General features: G+C 39.4%; 1 protein-coding gene across 6 annotated transcripts in view; it reads right to left on the reverse strand.

Annotated features, from left to right (window-relative positions):
• The window catches only part of USP28 (ubiquitin specific peptidase 28), a 75214-nt gene that overhangs the window by 45402 nt on the left and 7351 nt on the right, over positions 1–22461 (reverse strand). For all 6 annotated transcript variants that reach the window (XM_045838583.1, XM_045838550.1, XM_045838567.1 and 3 more), the window contains exons 2-5: positions 8879–8956; positions 7451–7583; positions 4374–4479; positions 3298–3457 (exon numbers count right to left, since the gene is read on the reverse strand). In XM_045838583.1, coding sequence (XP_045694539.1) covers positions 3298–3457; positions 4374–4479; positions 7451–7583; positions 8879–8956 — 477 coding nt within the window. The remainder of the gene's footprint in view (positions 1–3297; positions 3458–4373; positions 4480–7450; positions 7584–8878; positions 8957–22461) is intronic.

Consider the following 22461-nt stretch of genomic DNA (forward strand, 5'->3'; position numbering starts at 1 on the left):
GAGTGGAGACTTCCGCGGCCCTGTGAGAGGATCACCATGCCGCTTTAGCAGAGAACTGCCACTCAGCTTTGGCAGAGTGGTGACCCCCCCTTGCAGCCATTGAGAGGGGAGAACCACATGCCTTTGCCAGAGTGGGGACCCCCGCAGCATCAGTAGGGGGAACCACCACCCGGCTTTAGCAGAGATCCCGGGGACACAGCTGAGGGTGCCAGAAACCGAGGGAGGTCTACCAGCCAAGATGGATTACTGAGAAGAACCAAGGGCTGCCTGAGCCACAGACTTCTATTTCCTTTCCAGAGATACAGTACTCCAGATTGGGCAAAGGGGGAAGGAAGGACTGTGTATGTTTGTGGGTGTTTTAAGAGACTTTAGGATTTTAATGAAGACATTAGGTCACTATGCTAAGTTTGTATAGCATTAAATAAACATTTCCTTTCCTTTTCACGAAGCATTGAGAGACATCTTTCCTTTAGATGGCGGACATAATGGACCTGGGGGTTTTCTTTCGGATGATAGTATATCATCCCAGGCCCCCCTTGTTGCTCTGTAACAACTCCACTTAAAATCTGACTCTATCACTTCTCTACCCTGTCTCCAAAAAAATGGCTGCTTATTTCACCGGAACAAATGATTATTAGGAACTATATCAACTTTAATTTGCAGTCATCATTTCTTCCTTCTTCTTCCCCCTACCACTCTCTTGCCCTTTTCCTACTCCCTCCCTATGTGACCTGTCATGCTTTCACAGAGCTCACTCCCTTATCCCTCTATTTGCTAGTTCTTTTCAGCATCTCTCACAGGAGTGAAGGCTGAAGGGGATGTCGATATAGGAACAGTTCTCAATCTCTGTTTCTAAGAACTGAATGATGCCCTTAATTCTACATTACCTTCCAAATTCTGTTCTCAGCCAGATTTCAGTGATCCTCTTAAAATGGAAGTAGGACAGTATCTCTTCTTTGTCCCAAAGTTTCCAACACTTTCCCATGTCATATATAATCCTAAGTCCTCATCATGAACCTAAGCTCCCCACACCACCGCCACCTTTCTGACTTCATTGCTATCTGTCCCACTCTCCCCTAACGCTCAGTTCTAGACTTTTTCCCTATTTCTCAACTCATTAAGCAAGCTTCTGAACCTGGGTCTTTGACTTGCTTTTCCCTCTGTCTATAGCATGTTTATGTAATTAATTACATGAAATATTCTTTATGGAATTATATAGCTCATTCTCTTGTCTAATGCAGGCCTCTGCTCATGTCCACCTCATCAAAAAGGCCATACCTAACCACCCTACATAAATAGCAGCCCTCCCTCTGTGGCTGAACCATTTCTGGGCCCCTCTTATCCACACTCACTTGTCTGTATGGCACTTATTACCACATGATACGTATTTTGTTTACTGTGTTTCCCACTCTTTTCAAAGTAAACTCCATGAGAGTAATGGTTGTTTAACTCACTGCTGTTTCCCCAGTGCTAAAACAGTGCCTGGCACATGAATGCATGGATTTTGTGTGGAAAGGGAGGGTTCCATTTCTGGCTCAGTCAAGTACGATGATGGAGAAGACTGAAGGGGTAGGATTAAGTGCTGCCTCATGGCCGAGTTAGGTGTAAGATGTCTCAAGACAATTCTAGAGAGGTGACTCTCTCTCTAGAGACTTGCATCTCCAGGACTGTCCAATCTGCCACCTCTGGGCCGCATGTGGCTCAGGATAGCTGTGAATGCAGCCCAACACATCATAAATTTCCTTAAAACACTGTGATTTTTTTTGTGACTACGTGTCACAATGTATTTAATGTGTGGCCCAGAGACACTAAAAGGTTGGATACCCCTAAGAGCCCCTTGGCTTTATTATCACCCATGCTACTGATTCCCAGAACTGTATCCGCAGCCCAGATCTTTTTACTGAACTACATATTTATATATATACAAAAATATATTTATATATCCATATTTAACTCACCACAAGACACCTTCATGGCACCTCAAACTCAGCATGTACACAACTGAACTGATCCCTGAGGCCTGCCTTCACAGGAATCAGTGTTTTGAGGTGCAGAATTGCCAGGACCATCCCAATATCAGAGCGCCCTTGTCACAGCAGCACTTGGGCCACATGACTGGGTTTGGGACTGGAGGCCATGATCACCCTGCAAACCCTCCTGGCTGCACTCTGTCAAGAGGCAGGTGGTTCCAGGAGTGTGATGGCAGCAGACACTAGGGTGATGGGCACATTTGAGTACACACCAGCAGTCCTTTGGGGAATATGTTGTTGGCTAGCTTTTCAAACGGAGCTGGGAAGGATCAAGGGGGCTGCTCTGTGCCTTCTTGCTGGGTTTAATTAAAGCTGGAGGCCTACTGTTAAATTAACCCTAAAGTCACTTTGCAAAGTAATTCCAGATTATCACATAGGAGCATGAAGGTGGCAGAGGAGTCCTGGCCCTCTATGTAGACTCCTAGGGGGAAAATCTGCACGTGTGTATTAGGGAAGATGGGAAACACATCATCAAAAGAAAAACTCAGCTGTTCACCTGGGAAGCTCAATGAAAACGGGGTAGGCAAGGCCATCCACCTGCAGGGACAGCAGCCCAGGTGTGAGTGTTCCCGTCACTGCAGTAAGAGGAGGATGGGGCCAAGTCTGCCCACTCCTCACATGAGGGACTCCAAGGCCATGATGGGGCCACAAGTAAAACCAGCCCTGGAGGGTCATCTGGCTGTATCACATGGTATGTGACCCATTTTCTTTCACCCACTCAATTCACTCATTCATTCATCTATTCAAGAACCCCTGAGAGGTGAATTACACACTGGTTCTGCCTTCAAGGAACCCACTGTCTAGAATGTGACTTCTTTTAAGCATTTAGAAGTATTTTTCATGAAAAGAGCATTATCCATAAATTTAGAAAATATAAAAAGTTCCCCTAAAAGCCTCTGTAATGCTTTTACTTCTCCTCCATGGCTTATGCCACTTCTCTACTCCAGACTAGCTGCCCAGCAATCAACTTCTCCTCATTAACTCTTGCTCTGCTATAACACAATTTTTTCACTAAATGTTGATCCAAAACACCTATTCAACATATTATAACCACAGAAGACTTTGTTTTTAGTACTGTCCAGTTTAGACACCAGAGCATGTGAATCCCAAAACACAAGAAAGCAACCAAACACAATAATGCCATGGGGAAACCTACCCATTTTATATACATGTTTCCATGTTTTTAAAGCTAAGTTTCTCACATTTCAGTTTAATAAATTACAATTTGTTTACAGAAGACACCATTGTCTCTTAAAAAAAACCATACCTGAATAACAGCACTAAACCAACATGTATTGCCAACATTTTTCAGCCCAACCGGCCAGCCATCAGCTCGCCTCCAGTCATTGGGATTGGGGTTTTCTCCCCAGACTTCACAGCGTTTTCTCTTTGAGCGTTTAGTTTCTGCAGCAGTTGCCTCGTGCATCCTACATTGTGCCAACACACCACACATCGAAAAAGGAAAAAGTTAAAGAACAGTATACTATATGAAGGATGTTGATAACCATTCATAGGTAGTTCAAAGTGCCAGATAAACTTTTATTGGGTAATCATTAGCTTCAGAGTAATTATAAGATTATAACCTAAGTGAAAAGTAAGGTTTAAACATAGAGATGTTAATCCTTCCATAACAGAGATTATTATTAATAAGTTCCCTGATGGAACTAAGACTCAAAACTATTTATGGCTATCATATGAAAACTTTTAGATCTCAACAACAGCGTCTTATCTCAGACCACTGTCATTGAAAGAGGCAAGAGAGGCACTCTGCTACAGAGAAGAGCCCCAAAATGTCTAGTACACAAACCATAATCCTGTGTTTCCCTAAAAGAAACAACTCAACACTAAGAGGGAATAAGCACATCTGGAAACTGATGGGCCACCCCACTAGGACTGGATATTTGCGGACAATCCCAATCACCAAATCAGTACCAATTAGTACCAAAAGATATATTCCCTGTTCATTTCTGAGACAAGGTAGTTGAGTTACAATTTCATTTTCAAACAGTCAACATAACCCTCAAAGTTTACAAAGGACATACATATTTATTGGATACTTGTAATAGGATGGGTTTTTTGCCCCCATCAATCAGCAGTTATGAACTACAAAATTTACAGGCTTCTACTCAGACCACAGACTGCAACAAGACACTTATCATATTTGGTTTTTTCAGAAGTGAACCAGAGTAAGTAAGCTAATGTGAATTTCAATTTTCTCCTAAAAATTTTTGATTCAGGTACAATTAAAGGAGCATGGCAGAACTGTTCTTGAATGACACAGAGCTATTGCCTTTGACCTACACACTAACGTGGGGAGCAAAGATTATAAATTAAATCAATTACCTGTTAAGATCTCGTCCATCAGCTTTAACTTTGGGGGACTCCAATAGACTCAAAGCAATGGCAGCTTGAAGATCATCTTTGTTCTCATGAGTAAGGTCTATTACTTCTGTAAGGTACATTGAAATTTAATTAGTCTACATGCAGAAAACACTGTTCTGTCTGTATTGCAGAAAAAAATGTAAAAGCATTCATAAAACTAGATATACTCAAACTCACACGTGGTTATAAATGCAAAAAACCTAAACAAAACATCAGCAAACAGAATCCTGCTAATGTACAAAAAAAGATCACATATTAAGACTAAGCTGAGTTCACTATAGGAAACATTGAGTTAACATTAGAAAACAGACCAGTAAAATTTACTATCTTAACCGTTAAAGGAAAAAATTCTAAGCTCAATAGATAAAAGTAGTTGATAACACTCAACCTCTATTCAAGAATAAAAACTCCAAGCTAACTAGAAAGAGAAGATTCTTAGGCTGAGACAGAGTATACATGAAAAGCTACAGCAAACTTTATACTTAACGGTGAAATGTTAAACATGCTTTCTTTAAAACCAAGACTAAGACAAAAAAGTCTATCAAGGCTTTTATTCACTATAGTTCTAAAAGTTCTGATTAGGTAATAAGAAAATAAAATTAAAAATTCATAAAAATATAAGAATTAGAAAATAAGAAACAAAACTGTCATAACTCACAAATGATGATCACCTACAAGAGAACCCAAAATAATTTACAGAAAATAGTTATAATTAATAAAATGTGGTTAGATAAAAGATCAATATACAAAAGTTAAGTAAATTTCTATACATCAGCAATGAAGAACATTTAATTTAAAAAGAAAAAACCCACAAAACTGTAGTAGTCAAGACTGTGGGCTACTGGCAAAAGGAAAAACATACAGATCAATGGAACAGAAATAAACCCTCATATTTATGGTCAATTGGTTTTCATCACGGATTCCAAGACAATTCAAAAGAGGAAATATCTTTTCAACAGATGGTGCTGAGACAACTAGAAATGCACATGCAAAGGAGTGACTTTTAAACCCCTACCTCACTCCAGTTACAAAATGAACTTACAGAGGATTGTGCCCTCATGATAATAGCTAAAATTATAAAACTCTTAGAACACTGTAAATCTGTGTAACCTTGGATTAAGCAATGGCATCTTGGAGATAACATCCAAAGCACAAACCACCAAAGAAAAAAAATAGATAAATCTGACACCAAATTAAAAACAACAACAACAACAACAACAACAAAACTTTTGGGCTTCACCATCAAGAGAGTGAAAAGATAACCCACAGAATGGGAAAAAAATTTTGTAAATCATGTATCCAGTAAAGGGCCTATATACAGACTATCTAAGGAATTCCTCCAACTAAATAATAAAAAAGGTAAATGGCCCAATTTTTAAAATGGGCAAAGATTTTGGACAGATATTTTCCCAAAGAAGATATACAAGTGACCAATAAGTACATGAAAAGATGTTCAACATCATTAGCTATGCATAGTAATATAAATCAAAATAGCTCACAGCAGCCTTGTTCATAATAGCAAAAAATGTGAAACAACCCCAAAGTCAATAAATACATAAATTGCGGTATATTCCGACCATGAAATACTACACACCAATGAAAATAAATAAACTATAGTTATAACCTTTAACATGGATGAGTTTCCCAAAATATTGATTGAAAAAGTCACTGTATGTGCCATAGACAGATGCAAGAATATTTATATCAGCATTACTCAGAATAGCTCGAAACTGCCAACAGACCAAATATCCCTTAACACCATCCAACCCAGCCAATGGCTCCTTTCTCCTGGAAGCCCCCTTGGCTTCCAAAGTAGCACTCCCTCAGTTCTCTTGGTCTTCCTCCAACCTCCCTGGACATTCCTTATCTCCCAGGCCTCCCTACACTGGGAGTATCCAATGCTTAGTCATTCTATACATACTCCCTTGGAGAATTCACCAATTTCATAACTTTACAAACCACTTACAGGTTTATGATCCCAAGTTTTATCTATCTCCAGCCCAGATCTCTCCCCTCCACCTGAATGGAGTGTTTTTAGCACTCGACCTGATGTCTAACAGATATCCCAAATTTAATATCGCCAAAACCGATTGCTTCATCTTCCACCCCAAATTTGCTACATCTACAGTCATTCCCATGTCAGTTAAGTGCAACTCCATCCTTTCAGCTGCTTACTGGGTGGGGGGCACCCTGAGTCACCTTTAACTCCTCTTTCACAAACCTTATCCCCTCTGTCAACAAATCCTATGAAACAAGCACTTCTCACCCCTCCACCACTACATCCTAGCCCACCCAACATCATCTGCAATACCCTCGTGACTGGTCCTTGGCTCGCTGCTCTGACCCAAGTTCACTAGCCACTCTTCCACATTTGGTTTCCAACACAGCAGCCAGAATGATGTTAGAAAATGGAAACAGTCTGGATCATCCCCCTGCTCCAAATTCTCCACTGGCTAATCCTCGAACTCAAAATAAAAGCCAAGCACTTACAAAGGCTCTGCATGACCTGACTCCTGTTCCCTCTATGGCCTCATCTCTCACTGTCCTCTTCATTCACTAAGTCTCAGCTCTGGCTTCCTTGCTGCTCCTCAAGCAAACCAATGTGTATTCCCATCTTAAGGTATCACGTGACTCATTCACTTACCCCTTCTCAAAAGGCCCATCCTATTTCAAATCTAATCCTCCGAACTCCTTTTGTCATTCCATCCTTTACTTTTTCGTATAGTACTTATCGTGTTCTAATATGCTATATAAATTGTTCATCTTCCCTCAAAAAAAATAAGTGATATGAAGGCAGGGATTCCTGTTTATTTTGTTCATCTTCAGTGCCTAAGAGTGCCTGGCACAGAGTAGGTGCTCATGAAATAAGAGTTGAATGAGGAATCCATGTAAGTCCTTAGAACTGTGCCTGGCATATAGTAATGGTTCAACAATTAGCTATCATTTCCAAAGGGTTCATGTGATTAATAGGAAATCCACACACACTTATATCTTATTTTTGGCTAGTCTGGAGCAGGACTAAGACAGGGTACACTTACTTGCTAATACTTCTTTGTTGGCAGTGCTCCCCTCTCCTTTAGGTGATTCTGTAGCAACTGTGTCTTGACTGGGCTCCTTAACTCTTTCATCAGTGAGAAGACTAACTGCCAGAGTGATGTCACCATTACTTGCCTAAAGAGAGAAAAAAATAAAAACAAAAACTAAAAAGTAAAGCATCAGCCCTGACCTATGTAGCTCAGTTGGTAGGGCATCGTCCCACAAAGCAAAAGGTCACTGGTTCAATTCCCAGACAGGGCACATGCCAGGGTTGCCTGCCAGCCAGTCCTTGGTCTGGGACATGGGAGAGGCAACTGATCAATGTTTCTTTCCCTCTTTTTCTCCCTCTCTTTCTCCCTCTCTTCCCCTCTCTCTAAGAATGAATAAATAAAATCTTTTAAAAAATGAAAAAGTAAAGCATCACAGCATTTAAAATAAGTAGCAAGTTAGTTTTTTGTTTATAACTCTTACTACCCTGGTGACACCCTGAGTAAGTCTAGGCATACATCTAGGGTAGAAAGCAGAAAAAAAAGGGTATAGTGGAAAAGAGTAAGACACTGTGCTTAAAACATGTATCAAACTCCTATGATTGATCACAACATGCAAAAAGGAAAGAAATATTGCTGGGGATTTGTTCTCCCCACTTTGAATGCGACAATACTGCTCCTGATTTCACAGATACAGCATGATGTATCAAAAAAGGGGCAATTAACATAGAGATTCTAAATGAAGTCAGCCCCTACAATAAAAAGGCCAAGCAGTTACCATATGCTATAGTGGTGACCATACTTGTATTTGTTTTTACATTTTTATTAGGAAAACTTTCTAACATTTACGATAGTGGAGGGAATGTATAACTGAACTCCATGTACCCATCACTCAGTGTCAACAATTACCAAGGTGGTCAATCTTGATTTACCTATTCTGCCCTCTCCCAGATGTTTATCTACCCTCTCCCAAGATATTCTGAAACAAATCCTGAGCATCAGTTCATGAATCAACACTTCAGAATGTATCTTTTAAAAAATATAACCCACAATGCTATCATCACACCTTAAGAGCAAACGGCAAGTTTTTAAATAACAACCATTTCAAACTTCCCTGATGCAAATATTTTTTAGTTTGTTTGTTTGAGTCAGGATCCATATAGCCTATACCATGCAACTGGTTGATATTTCCATAAATTTCTTTTACCCAGTAGAAGAAATTTTACCCAGTGGGGGCTCCCCTCATCCCCAGTGCTGGTCTCCCCCTTCCAAAATTCCCCTGTCCTTCTAATTTACATGTTGAAGATCCTGGGTTATTTGACCTGTAGAGCTTCTGTCCCTACACCCATTTTCATTCCAGCATTAAAATAGCTTGTACTGACATAACTATGACATGGACAACTGTTTTAAAGACCACTGACTAACAGAAGCCTTGAAACTAACCTTCAGAGCTTCATGAAGGAAGGAAGGGTCCTGAATGCCCGTGATTTCTCTCAGCTGATTTAACAACATTTGGCAGCTCTATATGTGAGAAACAAACAAAAACCACAGACACATGTCAGTCAGAACATAAATTTGAACACACTTAAAGAATACAAGCATCTTGAATAAACAGGCCTGAGACTTGCATTTTTCACTATTGTGGCAGTAGGGTCTCCTGGAATGTGCCACCTGCCATGCAGAATATTTTGAGCTGAAAACAAAGTGTTAACAAAATAGGAAAAGTTACCTCCCCCTTTCCCACTGAAAGAGATTCAGACAGAAAAACTTGCTTCGGGAAGGGGACCTTAGCATAATCACCTTAGCATATTCACTTGAGCACATGTGAATGAAGTGTGTCCCACTGTTACTTAGTCACCTAGCAAGAATTTACTTGCCACTCTGTCCTCTACCTGTAAATTGCCTATTTCCCCTTGGGAATCCCAAGCTCTTCTTTCTTTTCCAAACTGACATATCTACCTCATACTGCCTCAGTCTTTGGAGTTTTTATGCTTATGTGAATTCTCTGTGACACATTAAAATCTGATTTTCTCTGGTTAACCTGCTGTTTGTCATCTGAATTATTCAATCGGCCAGAAGAACTAAAGGAATGAGGGAAAAGTGTCCCCAGCCCCAACACTGTCCAGACACAGCATGAAATGACAACCTATTACTCGCAAATGCTTTGGCACTTGTGGAAGAAATAGAAGTAAACAGTAAAACTGGAAGAAATAGAAGTAAACAGTGAAACTATGAGTACATAAAACATTTAAATGTAATGTTCTACCCTTAAGGGATGCTTCAAGTGTGTTAGGTCTTTCTTTCTGTGAGTAGTACGTAAGTGAGTAGGTTCTATCTGGAGTCCAGGAAGTTTGCACGGATATGAAGATGTTCTATTTTAAGCTTCACTGCACATGCCATTTCTGTGTGTCATTTTTCACTGACAATAAGTTTCCAACCATGTAATTAACAAATGATTATCATCAACATTATATTTAAAACTTTAGGTTTAATTGCTTAAACTGAAGTATAGATCAAGCTAGAATTTTCTGAATTATAAAATTCCAGGGGGAATATACTATGGAATGCTTTCTCTTCATTGATCTGAATCATGGAAAAATCTATCTCGTACCACAAGATCAGTTTATAAGCCTTTCTGGCCATAATATCTTCACTGGAACATTTTATCCTGTTTTGCATGAAGACAAAAGTTAACAACACAAAACAACTATTTACAAGTAAGCTCATTTTAAACAATTGGCTGTCTAAATGAAGACAATAACTATTTAAATGAACACTGAAAATTAAATAGTTCAAATTTAATTCAGTGAGAAGAAATCTAATTTATACTATTCCTAAGGTTATCCAAGAATTAAGCCTGGATTCAGTACTTGATGGTTCACCATTAACTATCTTTCAGTTAGTAATATGTCCTCAAGAGGCAGTGCACATTCCCTGCCAGCTGTAACAGAAACAGTATCCTATGCTCTTCAACAGCTGATGGTCTGGTGCAACATTTAAGTATCACACAACTAGAAATAACTAAATGAAACATCCCTGTAGTCAGTCTTTCTGTTCTAATCACAGGCCACAGTCGTAGGCTAGAAATGGAACCCGACCCTGCTGAGGCTATGAGTCTTGTCAAAGGAAGTCATTGCCTGTGTCTTGGGAAAGTGACAAACAAGCAGGTGTCCCGATTTAGGTTTGGCAGATGCTGAAAACACAAAGCATGTGACTTTTAGAAAAATAAAATATTAAAAAGTTTTCTCCAAACTAATTCTAATTCCATTTGACTTTTTTGGATATATGAACCTATACATCTCAATCATACACAATTTTCTAAGAAATCAAAATCAATATACCCCGAAAAAAAGGTAGAATAATTAGAAGAGGGAAATGAGTAGCATATGAAATCTAAACAGGAGCCAGAAAGGTAACAATAGGCTAGATAATTACATCTTCACCTCACATTACTCTGTATGTGAACTGATACTTAAGACCCACAAAAAATAATCCCAGTAAAAAAATAATAAGTAACGCAGGCTGCTTACTTTTAGCCAGGTATTCTTCTAAACACTTCACATGTATTAACTAATTTAACCCTCACCACAAACCTGAGATAGACATGATGACCATTTGACAAAAAAACTGACACAGAGAGGTGAAATAACTTACACAAGGTTACCATTAGTAAGGGGTGGGGCTGAGATTTGACCCCCAAGCTGCCTAACTGAGTGCAATATCTGAGAAAACAAAACAGGCAACAGATCCTCTATTAGGCAAAAACAACACAAATATTTCACTCTTGTATCATGACTTTGACCTTTGCATCTTAACAAGTTTCCTATTTCTTTTGTCTATCTTTAAATAATCACGACTTTGATTACTTAAAAGTACAATATGTTCAAACAAGCTATCATCAGGAAATACTATCTTTGACTGAATCTAAGCTGCCATCAGTTATAAAAAGTATTTCATGCACTACTAAGGAGAAAAATTGTTGCCACTTAATCCATGACACAATGCCTCCATAACAGCCCTAGGAGACACATGGATCAGTCATACTAGTTTCTTGTAGCTCTAAAATTTTATTTATGTTGAGAAATACAGCAGTTTTCCCTACTTTCAGGTGCGTAGCCTGGCCTGTGTCAGGCAATTCTTTTGCATGTTTTTCAGTAACAAAACTTAATATACATATGGCATCATCCTTCCTTAAATCCCATAAAGCACTTGATTGTAGCTTTACAAGAAAACATGAAACTGCAGTCATTTTGCTTCTCATAAAATCAAATTTATATCCTGTGGTTCTGTTTCTATGCCTTTCTTTCTTTCTTTCTTTTTTTTTGATTTTTTTTTTTAGAGAAAGAGAAACATGGATTGTTGTTCCATTTGCTTATGCATTCAGTGGTTGAGTCCTGCGTGTACCCTGATCGGGATGGAACCTACAACCCTGGCACAGTGGATAACACTCCAACCAATGGAGCTACTGAAGCAGGACTCCACGCCTTTCTTCATACACTTTTTCCCCTCCTTAAATGTAGTATCACAGTGCGATCTTTTTAAAGACACTTTAAATGGCAAGTAAGTTAACTGTGTACTACCCACAGTTATGTAACTCAACTGCTGAGACAGTGATGGCAGGAACAGCTATGACCAAGCCCACACACGTGCAGACAATGACGACCACATCCTATCTGGATAACAGGGAATGTGAAGAGTATCTCAGCTTCAGAGACCTCAAAATGCCAAGTAAATGCGAATCAATGAAATATGGTATGCAAATGCTAAATAATTTGCTGATCATTACATTTGGCCATGGATTAAAGCCCCATTCCTTTTCTCTACATCATAGGTAGCAGTGAACATCAATTCATCTAGAACAGTACACTCAGGAAAGGAAAATACTCTTAGTTTCCCTTTTTTAAAGCTGTTTGGCAGAGATGACTTTGTAAAATCATTTGTACAGCTCTAAGAACAGTATTCTACACGTTCATTCAAATCCAAATTCCCTATCTTGCTATTATTCAAAGACCATTACCTGATTCTCTCCTTACCCTGCTCAACCTTTTCTCCTACACTATTCCTTACCTCACACTCACCTGCCCTACACCCTCTCATGCCTTTGAAGTGTTACTTCTATTATTTCTAGTAGATTAACCATGGAATGCCAGCCTACCTCAAGGGTTACATTCATCTTACCTCTCCCTTAAAGTCATTCCCAAGAACTCTGGTCCTTACTCCTCTCTCCCCTTTCTACCTTCTCCTGTTGAGGGAACAGATGAGCCTGTGAATGAATGAGGCTGTGTTTACTGGGTATTTCTCATCATTTGGTTGTCTAATTGTTTTAAATATAAAATGGGAATTATAAAACATACTACCTAATTTGAATTCTCTATAGGACAGTGCCCACAACAATGGTAACTAACATTACTGAACACCTTTGCTGTGTCAGCAACCTTAGGTGCTTCACATACATGTAATCCTTATAATAACCCCTAAAGGTAAGAATCATTATCTTCATTGTGGGAATTGGAAACTAAAGTTTACAAAACCTACTCTGTCATCAAATGTCTTGAACTAAAGGGTAAATCAAAGATAGCTATCAAGAGTTTGAATAAGATCAAAAACTATGAATGTAAAATGATAAAAAACCTCACAACTATCAACAAATGAACCTAAAAAACAAAAACAAAAACCAAGCAAACTAGAACAGGAACAGAGTCACAGAAATGGAGATCACATGGAGGGTTTTCAGTGGGGAGGGGGAGAGGAAGAAGTGGGGGGAAGGTACAGGGAAGAAGCATAACTGGTAGGCATAAAATAGACAGGGAGAGGTTAAGAAGAGTGTAGGAAACAGAGAAACCAAAGAAGTTATATGTACAACCCACAGACATGAACTAAGGGGCAGGGTAATGCTGGAGGGTTGGGGGGAGGTGCAAGGTGGAGGGGGTATAAAGAGGAGAAAAAAATTGGGACAATTGTAATAGCATAATCAATAAAATATACTTAAAAAGAGTTGAATAACAAAGGATTAAGCTATGCTGTTGACACAAACAACTGCTATTACATGATTCAATCTTAATAAATATTCATCTAAAGTCTCAAATAGTACCCACAACTAAAATCCTAACAAGTACTAGATACTGAATGTTAATTTTACAGTAACAGACAAACTAAGATAACTAGGATCCTACTGTATTACTAATCCCATAGTTTCTTCTGGAACTCCATAGGAAGCTGATTTAAATATTACTTTCACCACTGCGATGCTGCCTTATACATATTATACACCCAACATGAGATAAGACAAAGCCTGCGCTCCAGTCATAAATCACGTCCAATGACTGGCAAGAGCCAACAGGTTTGCTTTCCCTTAGCTGAATTCACACTGTTTTCACTAAACAAAAAGTACTCTCTTTCCTTGCCCAGAGGCAGTGAAGAAAGAGGCAGGCACTAGAAAGAAGGAACTCAAGCTTTCTGCCTCAGTTACTAGCTGGTCTTGGCGTAATCCAGTTCACTTCTCAGGACAGAGGTTCACTTACAGCAAAGACTCATAATAAGCAGTAACAGGATTATTCAGACAATAAAAGCATTAAGATATCAAGTTTTTGTAATAGACAGTAACTGGTCTAATCCTATTGCAATTAATTAAAACTCTCTTTGATCAGAGGAGGCAAACTTGTGAGATTACTAAAAGTTTTACCTTTAAAATCCCCAGTTTAGTATTCAGACAAGGAGCTATCCAGGTTATTTCATTCTTTCAAACAGGGATGCTATTCTCATCACTCTGACGCACATTTCCTGATCTTAATGGTCTATTCTTACAAAGACATTTTTCTACTTAAAACTCAGTAAATATTGATAAATGTTCCTTTACTCCAAAGAACTTCTAAGGTATGACTAACAAAATTCCCTCAAAAATTAAAGATCTGGTTTTCCAATTCTAAAATAAAACTTAAGTACCCAAGAAAGGCAAAATAATAACTTGACTAGTTGAAGAAAATATATAGCAGCAACTCCAGAAACCCAGTCTGGACAACAGTGTTTTAATTAATGCATTCGAGACTGCCGCCACCCTTTCCAACTTCCACAAGACAAGAACAGTCCACAAGAGCCCTGGCGCTTTTTCAGTTTTTCTTCCAGCAACAACTCTGTGTTGGGCCAATGTACCCATACCGTGAAAACCTAACATATTGACAAGAAAAAAATTCTAAGATAATATAAATGAAAATCACAGTGGATGGAGAGTGAGAGAAAGAGACAGAACACTTAGCCTGATAAAATAGCTGCAGACCAGCTCTGACAAAAAACTGTTCACATTCCAGTATATCTGTTGGAATTTAGAATTAATTTCCAGGTGGCTGTTTCCAAAAGAGAGAATAGCCAGGTGCTACAGAATCCCAGGAAACCTGGCTTCTTATTTATCCATGAAATTCTAATCTGCTGCCCACAGCTAATCCACAGGAGTGGACGTTTGCAGACTCTGTTGCACCTATCCCAGAATTACTCCCATTTCACCATCTCCCATCCCCTTTGTCTATAGCTAACATAAATCCTTTCAGAACAGCTTTCATCTTTCTCTCCCCTCCCCCTTGATATATAAAAAGGCTTGCCAACATCCAGGATGATGGACATGCTGTCTTTCTTATCTAGCCATGCTGCTGTGGTTGGTTTAGACTTCATGTCCTAAGACCTGTCTTCCTTCCTTCTCTTTTCTTTTCTTCTTTTCTTTTCTTTCCTTTTGGGGCTAGCAATGGTCTGATAAACTCTTTCATTTATAAAGACTTTCAGCAGTGGAAGTTGTGATTTTTTGTTTGGCAGTGCCGATCTGTTGTTCCACTTACTTATGCGCACATTGCCTGCTTCTGGTATGTGCCCTGACTGGAGATCAAGCTCACAACCCTTACCCATCAGGAGGATACTCCAACTAACTGAGTTACCATGCCAGGGCCAGGGAAATGCCATTGTTAGCAATATACATATTACTAAGGTTAATTGAGAAACTAGGAAAGTATGGGGAAAGATTTCAGAAATCAGGTTTACATGTTTACATAGTTTTAGAAATTGAAATTTTAAGTTCTTATTAGGTGAACCTCAGTGGGCAGCTTCTATTTTTGATGTGGGATTAGATTAGAAAGGGTTCTAAGTGTCAGAATGAGTTTAGACTTGACCTGATGAACAGTGCAAAACAAATTCCCCAGCAGGAAAGAAATATTAGGGGGGAAAAGCACTGTAAGGGAATTAATTGAGCACACATGAACAACCAGTCAAAAGTGGGATGAGACTAGGGAAAGAAAGCTTAACTAGAGTTACAGGTGAACATGCCAGGTGTGATGCAGCTGGTAGAATGCTGGTCGGAGAAAGGTAGGATATACTCTGAACATTTCAAATATTAATCAAATATTTTAAAATGGATGCCTAAGATAATGTGATTGCCAATGACATAAAATAAAAGCAGTAAGAAAACCAACCAATGAAGGGGAAGGGTCAAGTCAAGGAACATGTATAAAGGGCCCAAGGACAAGGGGTGGGGGAGGATTGAAGGGGAGGCTGGGCAGGGCTGGGGAGAGTAATGGAGGAAAATGGGGACAACTGTAATTGAACAACAATAAAACATCAGTTAAACAACATTTTTTTTAAAGTTTAAATTTCCAGTCCAATTCAACTGTATGCATTTTTTTGTTCAATTAGAAATGCACAAAGAAAAAATATTATTACAACAGATAAATGTTAATAATCTGGACAATAAAAATGGTGGCATTGAGAAAAGAAAATCAATGTAATACCACACTAATAGAATGAAGGGGGGAAAACACATGATCATCTTTTTTAAAATAATTATTTTATTGTCATTCAATTTGATCATCTTGATTGACACAGAAAAAGCATTTGACAAAACCAATCAGAAAAAACAATCAGAAAACTATTTCATCAACACAATAAAGGGCATTTAGTTAAAAAAAAAAACCTCACAATTGATGTCATACTTACTGGTGAGAGATTGAAAGCTTTCCCACTAAACTCAGGAACAAGACAAGGATGCCCACTTTCACCCACCCTATTGAACACTGTACTGGAAACACTAGCCTCAGAGCAATTAGGAAAGAAAAAAAGACATAAAATTGGAAACCATAAAACTATCTCTATTCACAGAGGACATGACATATAAAACCCCAAAGAATCCACACAAAAAGTACTAGAGCTAATAAACAAACCCAGCAATTCTTCAGGAAGCAAAATCAACACATGACAATAAGTTTCTATTTCTATAAAGCAGTAATGAGCAATCTGAAAAAAAGAATTAAGAAAATAATTCCATTTACAATGATATCCAAAAGAATAAAATACCTAGGAATAAATTTAACCAAGGAGGTAAAAGACTTGTACACTGGAAAGTACAAAACACTGAGAAATAAGTTAAGGGAAACCTAAATAAATGGAAAGATATCCAGGACTTCAAGACTGGATGAGTCAAGTTTCTCCAAAGAGTCAGAACCAACAGGGGATGTAGTGTGTGTGTATAAAGGAACCCTACATTGCCAGTTTCCCATGGCGGGTGGGGGAGTAAGTTAATTTATTTTACAGAATTGGCTTTTGCAATTGTGGAGACTGAGAAGTTCCAAGATCTACAGTTAGCAAGCTAGAGGTGCAGGAGAGCAAGTGGTGTAGTTCCAGCCTGAGTTAAAAGCCTGAGAACCAGGAAAGCCAATAGGGTAAGTTCTAGTCTGAGGGCAGAAGAAAACTGATGTTCTAGCTCAGCAGTCAAGTGAGGTTTCCTCTTAATCAGCCTGTTTGTTATTTAGGTCCTCAGTTGATTGGATGAGGCCTACAGACATTAGGGAGGACCACCTGCTTTATGCAATCTCCAGACACCAACATTAATCTCATCCAGAAGGACCCTCACACACAGAATAATGTTTGACCAACTGCCTGGGCACCTCACGGCCCAGTCAAGCTAACACATAAAATTAAACATCACGTAGACTTAACATTGTTAAGACAGCAATACTCCCCAAAGTGATCTATAAATTCAATGCAACCTTATCAAAATTCCAACAGCCTTTTTTTGCAGAAATGGCAAAGCTGATCCTCAAATGCATATGGAATTTCAATGGACCCTGAACAAACAATACAGAAAAAAGAACAGTGTTGAAGAACTCACACTTCTTGATTTCAAATATTACTACAAAGCTACAATAATCACAACAGTGTGGTACTGGCATAAGGAAACACATATAGACCACTGAATTAGGATTAAGAGTTCAGAGAAACCCATGTATCTGTGATTAACTGATTTTTGATAAGGGTACCAAGACCACTTGATGGGGCAAAATAGTCCCTTCAAAAATGATGCTAGGACAACAAGATATCCACATGCAAAAGAATGAAGTTGGACCCCCCACCTCACACAAAAACTCAAAATGGATCAACAACCTAAATATAAGAGCTAATACTGTAAAGCTCTTAGAAGAAAATATAGGTGTAAATCTTCATGATCTTGGATATCTGGCAATAGATTCTTAGATATAATACCAAAAGTATAAGCTACAAAAGAAAAAAATAAGCAGGATTCCATCAAAATTAAAAAATTGTGCATCAATGGTATTACTAACAAAGTGAAATGACAACATATAGGCTGGGCAAAAATATCTTCAAACCATAAGTCTGAGAAGGGTCTAGAATCCAGATTATATTAAAACTCTTATAATTCAAACAACCAAAGACAGACAAAGCCAATTCAAAAATGGGCAAAGGACTGCCCTTCTACTTACTGCAGCAGCCACTGAGGAGCAGCAGCCATGGCTCTGCACTATCCCAGTGCTGTTGACCTCAACAAGTGCCACAAGGTGACCAAGAACATGAGCAAGCCAAGCCACAGCCACTATGCCAGGTGCCTCCCCAAGCACACCAAGTTTATATGGAACATGATCTGAGAGGTGTGTGGCTTTGCCCTCTATCAACAATGTGCAGTGGAGGAACAAGTGGACACTGAAGTTCATTAGGGAAAGCATGCAGCCCTGGTCAGGTGGCTTAGTTGGTTGTAGCATCATCATGTCCATCAAAAGGTTGTGGGTTCAAGTCCCTGTCAGGGCACAGACCTAAGTTGTGGGTTTGAGCCCCAGTGGGGGAGCATATGGGAGGCAACCAAGTGAAGTCTCTCTCTCCTCCTTCCTCTCTCTAAAATCAATGAAAACATATCCTTGAATGAGAATTTTTAAAAAGATGAAAAGGGTGAGACACACATTCACACCAAGAGGAAGAGGATCTGAACAATGTCCTTACAACTATGAGGAATGCAGCAGCCAAGAAGGTGTGAGTCCCAGCCTCTCTGTGTGTAGTAAAACCTGTTCAGAAACTTGGACTTCCTGTGGTAGCACTGGGAGGTGAGGTCACGTCAGGCCCATTATCTGCTTGAGAGCCCCTCCTGAAGCACAGTGATGTGGGGCAGTGGGGCATGGTGGTAGGCACAGAAAGAAACAACAGACAGGTAGTACTGGAAATGTTTTTTTTAATCATAATTAATTCATATGTCAGAAGAAGAGAAGGGCAAAGGACATGAATGGACATTTTTCCAAAAAAGATATATGAATAGACAATAAGCATATGAAAAGATATTTAACAAACATTGTTAGCCATTAGGAAAATGAAAATCAAAACTACAATGAAATACCACTTCTCTCCGCCCCCCCCACACACACACGCACACACGAGGATGATTATTATAAAACAAAACAAAAAAAAATGAAAAATAAAAAGTGTTGGGTAAGGATGTGGAGAAATTAGAACCCTTGTGCATTACTGGCAAGATTATAAAATGATACAGGTCCTGTGGAAAGTAGCTTGGCAGTTCCTGGTACAAAAAGTTAAACAGAGTTACTATATGACCCAGCAATTCTACATCTAGGTATATAGACAAAAGAATCAGAAATAGGTACTCAAACATTGTACATGAGCCCTAACTGGTGTGGCTCAGTTGGTTAGGCGCTGTCCAGCAAAGCAAAAGGTCCCCAGTTCGATTCCCAGACAGGACACATGCCTCGGCTGCAGGTTTGGTCCAAGGTCAGGGTGCATGTGAGAGGCAACCAATCGATGCTTCTCTTCCTTTTTTCTCCCTCCCTACCCCTCTCTTTAAAAGTAAATTAATAAAATCTTTAAAACAATAGTTGTACGTGAGTGTTCATAGCACTATTCATAACAGCCAAAAGGTTAAAAACTCAAATGTCCACCAATGGAAAAATGGGTAAACTATAATAGATACACAGAGTGGAATATTAGTCATTGAAAGTAATAAAGTACTGATACATGCTACAACTTGGATGAACCTCAAAAACATTATACTAAGTAAAAACAGCCGGACACAAAAGGTTACATAGGTTATGACTGCGTTTATATGAAATATCCAGAATGGGTAAATGTAGAAACAGAAACAGATCAAGGTGGCCAGGGGCTGGGGGAATGGGAAGTGACTACTTAGTGATTATGGGTTCTCTTTTGGGGGTGGTGAAAATATGCTGGAACTAAACAGAGGTGGTGGTTGCACAACACTGTGAATACACTAAATGGCACTGAATCATGCACTTCAGTTAATTTTATATGACTTCCTCCCAAATGAATAATTATCAAGAGAAATTTGTTTGCTAATGGGAGTGTGCATGCATGTGCACGCACACACACACACACCAAAAAAGATAAAGAACACCAGGAAAGTACTAACTTGACCAGTAATACTGACAATAGGAAATACTTGTTTAGGACATCTCAAGTTTAAACTGACTACCAAACATCATGTAGCATGCTGCTAGCACCTACTCAGGCAGATCTTTAATATGGCTTTGTGTGTCTAGTGTTTAGGCCTCCCCTTTTATTTAGAATGCCTAAATAATGGAAATAGCACACACTAACCTCTAAGCAACTCTCAACTTTTCTAAGCATCAATTTCCACACTTGTAAGATAAAGTATAGCATCAGCTTTGACCACACTGGTGTTATTATAAATGAAATAATGCATAAAATTGTTAATAAAATTAAAATGCTATATAAATAGAAAATATTGTGACCTGCCCATCCAATGAAATTCATCTAGAGGTTGTAGGAAAACTACTGATGTCCTAGGAGACAATTAACTGTGCTACAGGTTTGGTTTTATCACTTACTAGGTACCCCCCTTTAAAAATTCCATTCCCAGTCACACTAAATTTTTCTTTATGGGGTTGCCATATCAGTTCAGTGACAACATGTTAAAAGTGCTTCATAAATTTCAAGTGGTAGTCAAAATCTTGCTTTTAGAAAGGTGTGTATGGCAGTGGGGGGAAGCTGGATGGCTTTAAGTCCCAGCTCTGCTACTTAAAATTTAATCTTGAGTAAGAGTAAGCCACACTTCTCATCTGCAATATGGAGGCAAAGAGACTCTGGTTTAAAATCTCATATTAGGCCTTTATAAGGTATATTAAATCTGAGTCTGAGTTTCCTCATCAGTAATAAAACATAATTATTCATACCTTGCAGAGGTTTTGTAAGTATTAGAAATGTACAGAAAAATGCTTATGGCAGTAACTAGCATACGGCCAAGGCCATTACTATAAGTATGTATCTCAACTTCCTGCCAAGATGGAGGCGTAGGTAGACACACTGTGCCTCCTCGCACAACCAAGATAGGGACAACAACAATTTAGAAACAGAATAACAACCAGAACTGACAGAAAATTGAACTGTATGGAAGTCGGACAACAAAGGAATTAAAATAGATCCGTTCATCCAGACTGGTAAGAGGGGCGGAGTCGGGCAGCTGGGCAGAGAAGGGTCATGGAATAAAGAGCGTTGGGACCGGCGTAATGCATCCTGGGCACACAAGACCACAGCAGGCAGACCCTGGGTGGGCAAGCAGTAGCTGGCACACCCCGGCCGAGGGGTGGCAAGCGGCAGACCCAGCAAGGCAGCAATTATGAAGAGGCACTTCATGAAAGGCAGCTGGCTGACCAGGCAGTCCCAGGGCCCCAGCACCGGGAAATAGAGCCTCAGGGCACTGACTGAAAACACCTGTGGGGGTTGAGGCACAGGGATAGACTTCCAGCCTCTCAGGAGAGGTCATTGGAAAGTCCCACAGGGTGCACAAGCCCACCCACATGGGAATTAGCACCAGAAAGGCCCAGTTTGCTTGGGGGAAATGGCGGAAGGGACTGAAATCCAACGTAGAGGGGAGCAAGCACCATCGTCCCCTCTAGGACCCTGGCCCCACATACAATGTCACAACCCAGCAACTGGGGTGCCCCGCCCTGGTGAACACCTAAGGCTCTGCCCCTCCTACCTAACAAGTGCAACCAAAAAAAAAAAAAGATGGCTCAAACAGAAGAACTAATGAAAGCCCCAGAACCAATACTTTTAACCTACCAAGAGATAGCCAACCTATCAGATGCACAGTTCAAAACACTGGTGATCAGGATGCTCACAGAACTGGTTGACTTTGGTTGCAAATTAGATGAAAAAATGAAGGCTACAGTAAGTGAAATGAAGAAAAATGTACAGGGAACCAATAGTGATGGAAAGAAAGCTGGGTCTCACATCAATGGAGTGGACCAGAAGGAAGAAAAAAACATACAATCAGAAAAGAAGAAATAAGAATTTAAAAAAATGAGGAGAAGCTTAGGAACCTCCAGGACATCTTTATACTTTACAACATCCAAATTATAGGGGTACCAGAAGGGGAAGAGGAAGAGCAACAAGTGGAAAACTTATTTGAACAAATAATAAAGGAGAAATTCCCCAATCTGGCAAAGGAAATAGACTTCCAGGAAGTCCAAGAAGCTCAGAGAGTCCCAAAGAAGTTGGACCCAAGGAGGAACACACCAAGGCACACCATAATTACATTAGCCAAGATAAAAATGAAGGAGTGAATCCTAGAAGCAGCAAGAGATAAGGAGACAGTTACCTACAAAGGAGTTCCCATCAGACTGTCAGCTGATTTCTCAAGAGACCTTACAGGCAAGAAGGGGCTGGAAAGAATATTCCAAGTCATGAAAGGCAAGGACCTACATCCAAGATTACTCTAC

Source organism: Phyllostomus hastatus, unplaced genomic scaffold, assembly GCF_019186645.2.
Source record: "Phyllostomus hastatus isolate PE091 unplaced genomic scaffold, TTU_PhHast_1.1 phas_contig_113, whole genome shotgun sequence".
NCBI lineage: Eukaryota > Metazoa > Chordata > Mammalia > Chiroptera > Phyllostomidae > Phyllostomus > Phyllostomus hastatus.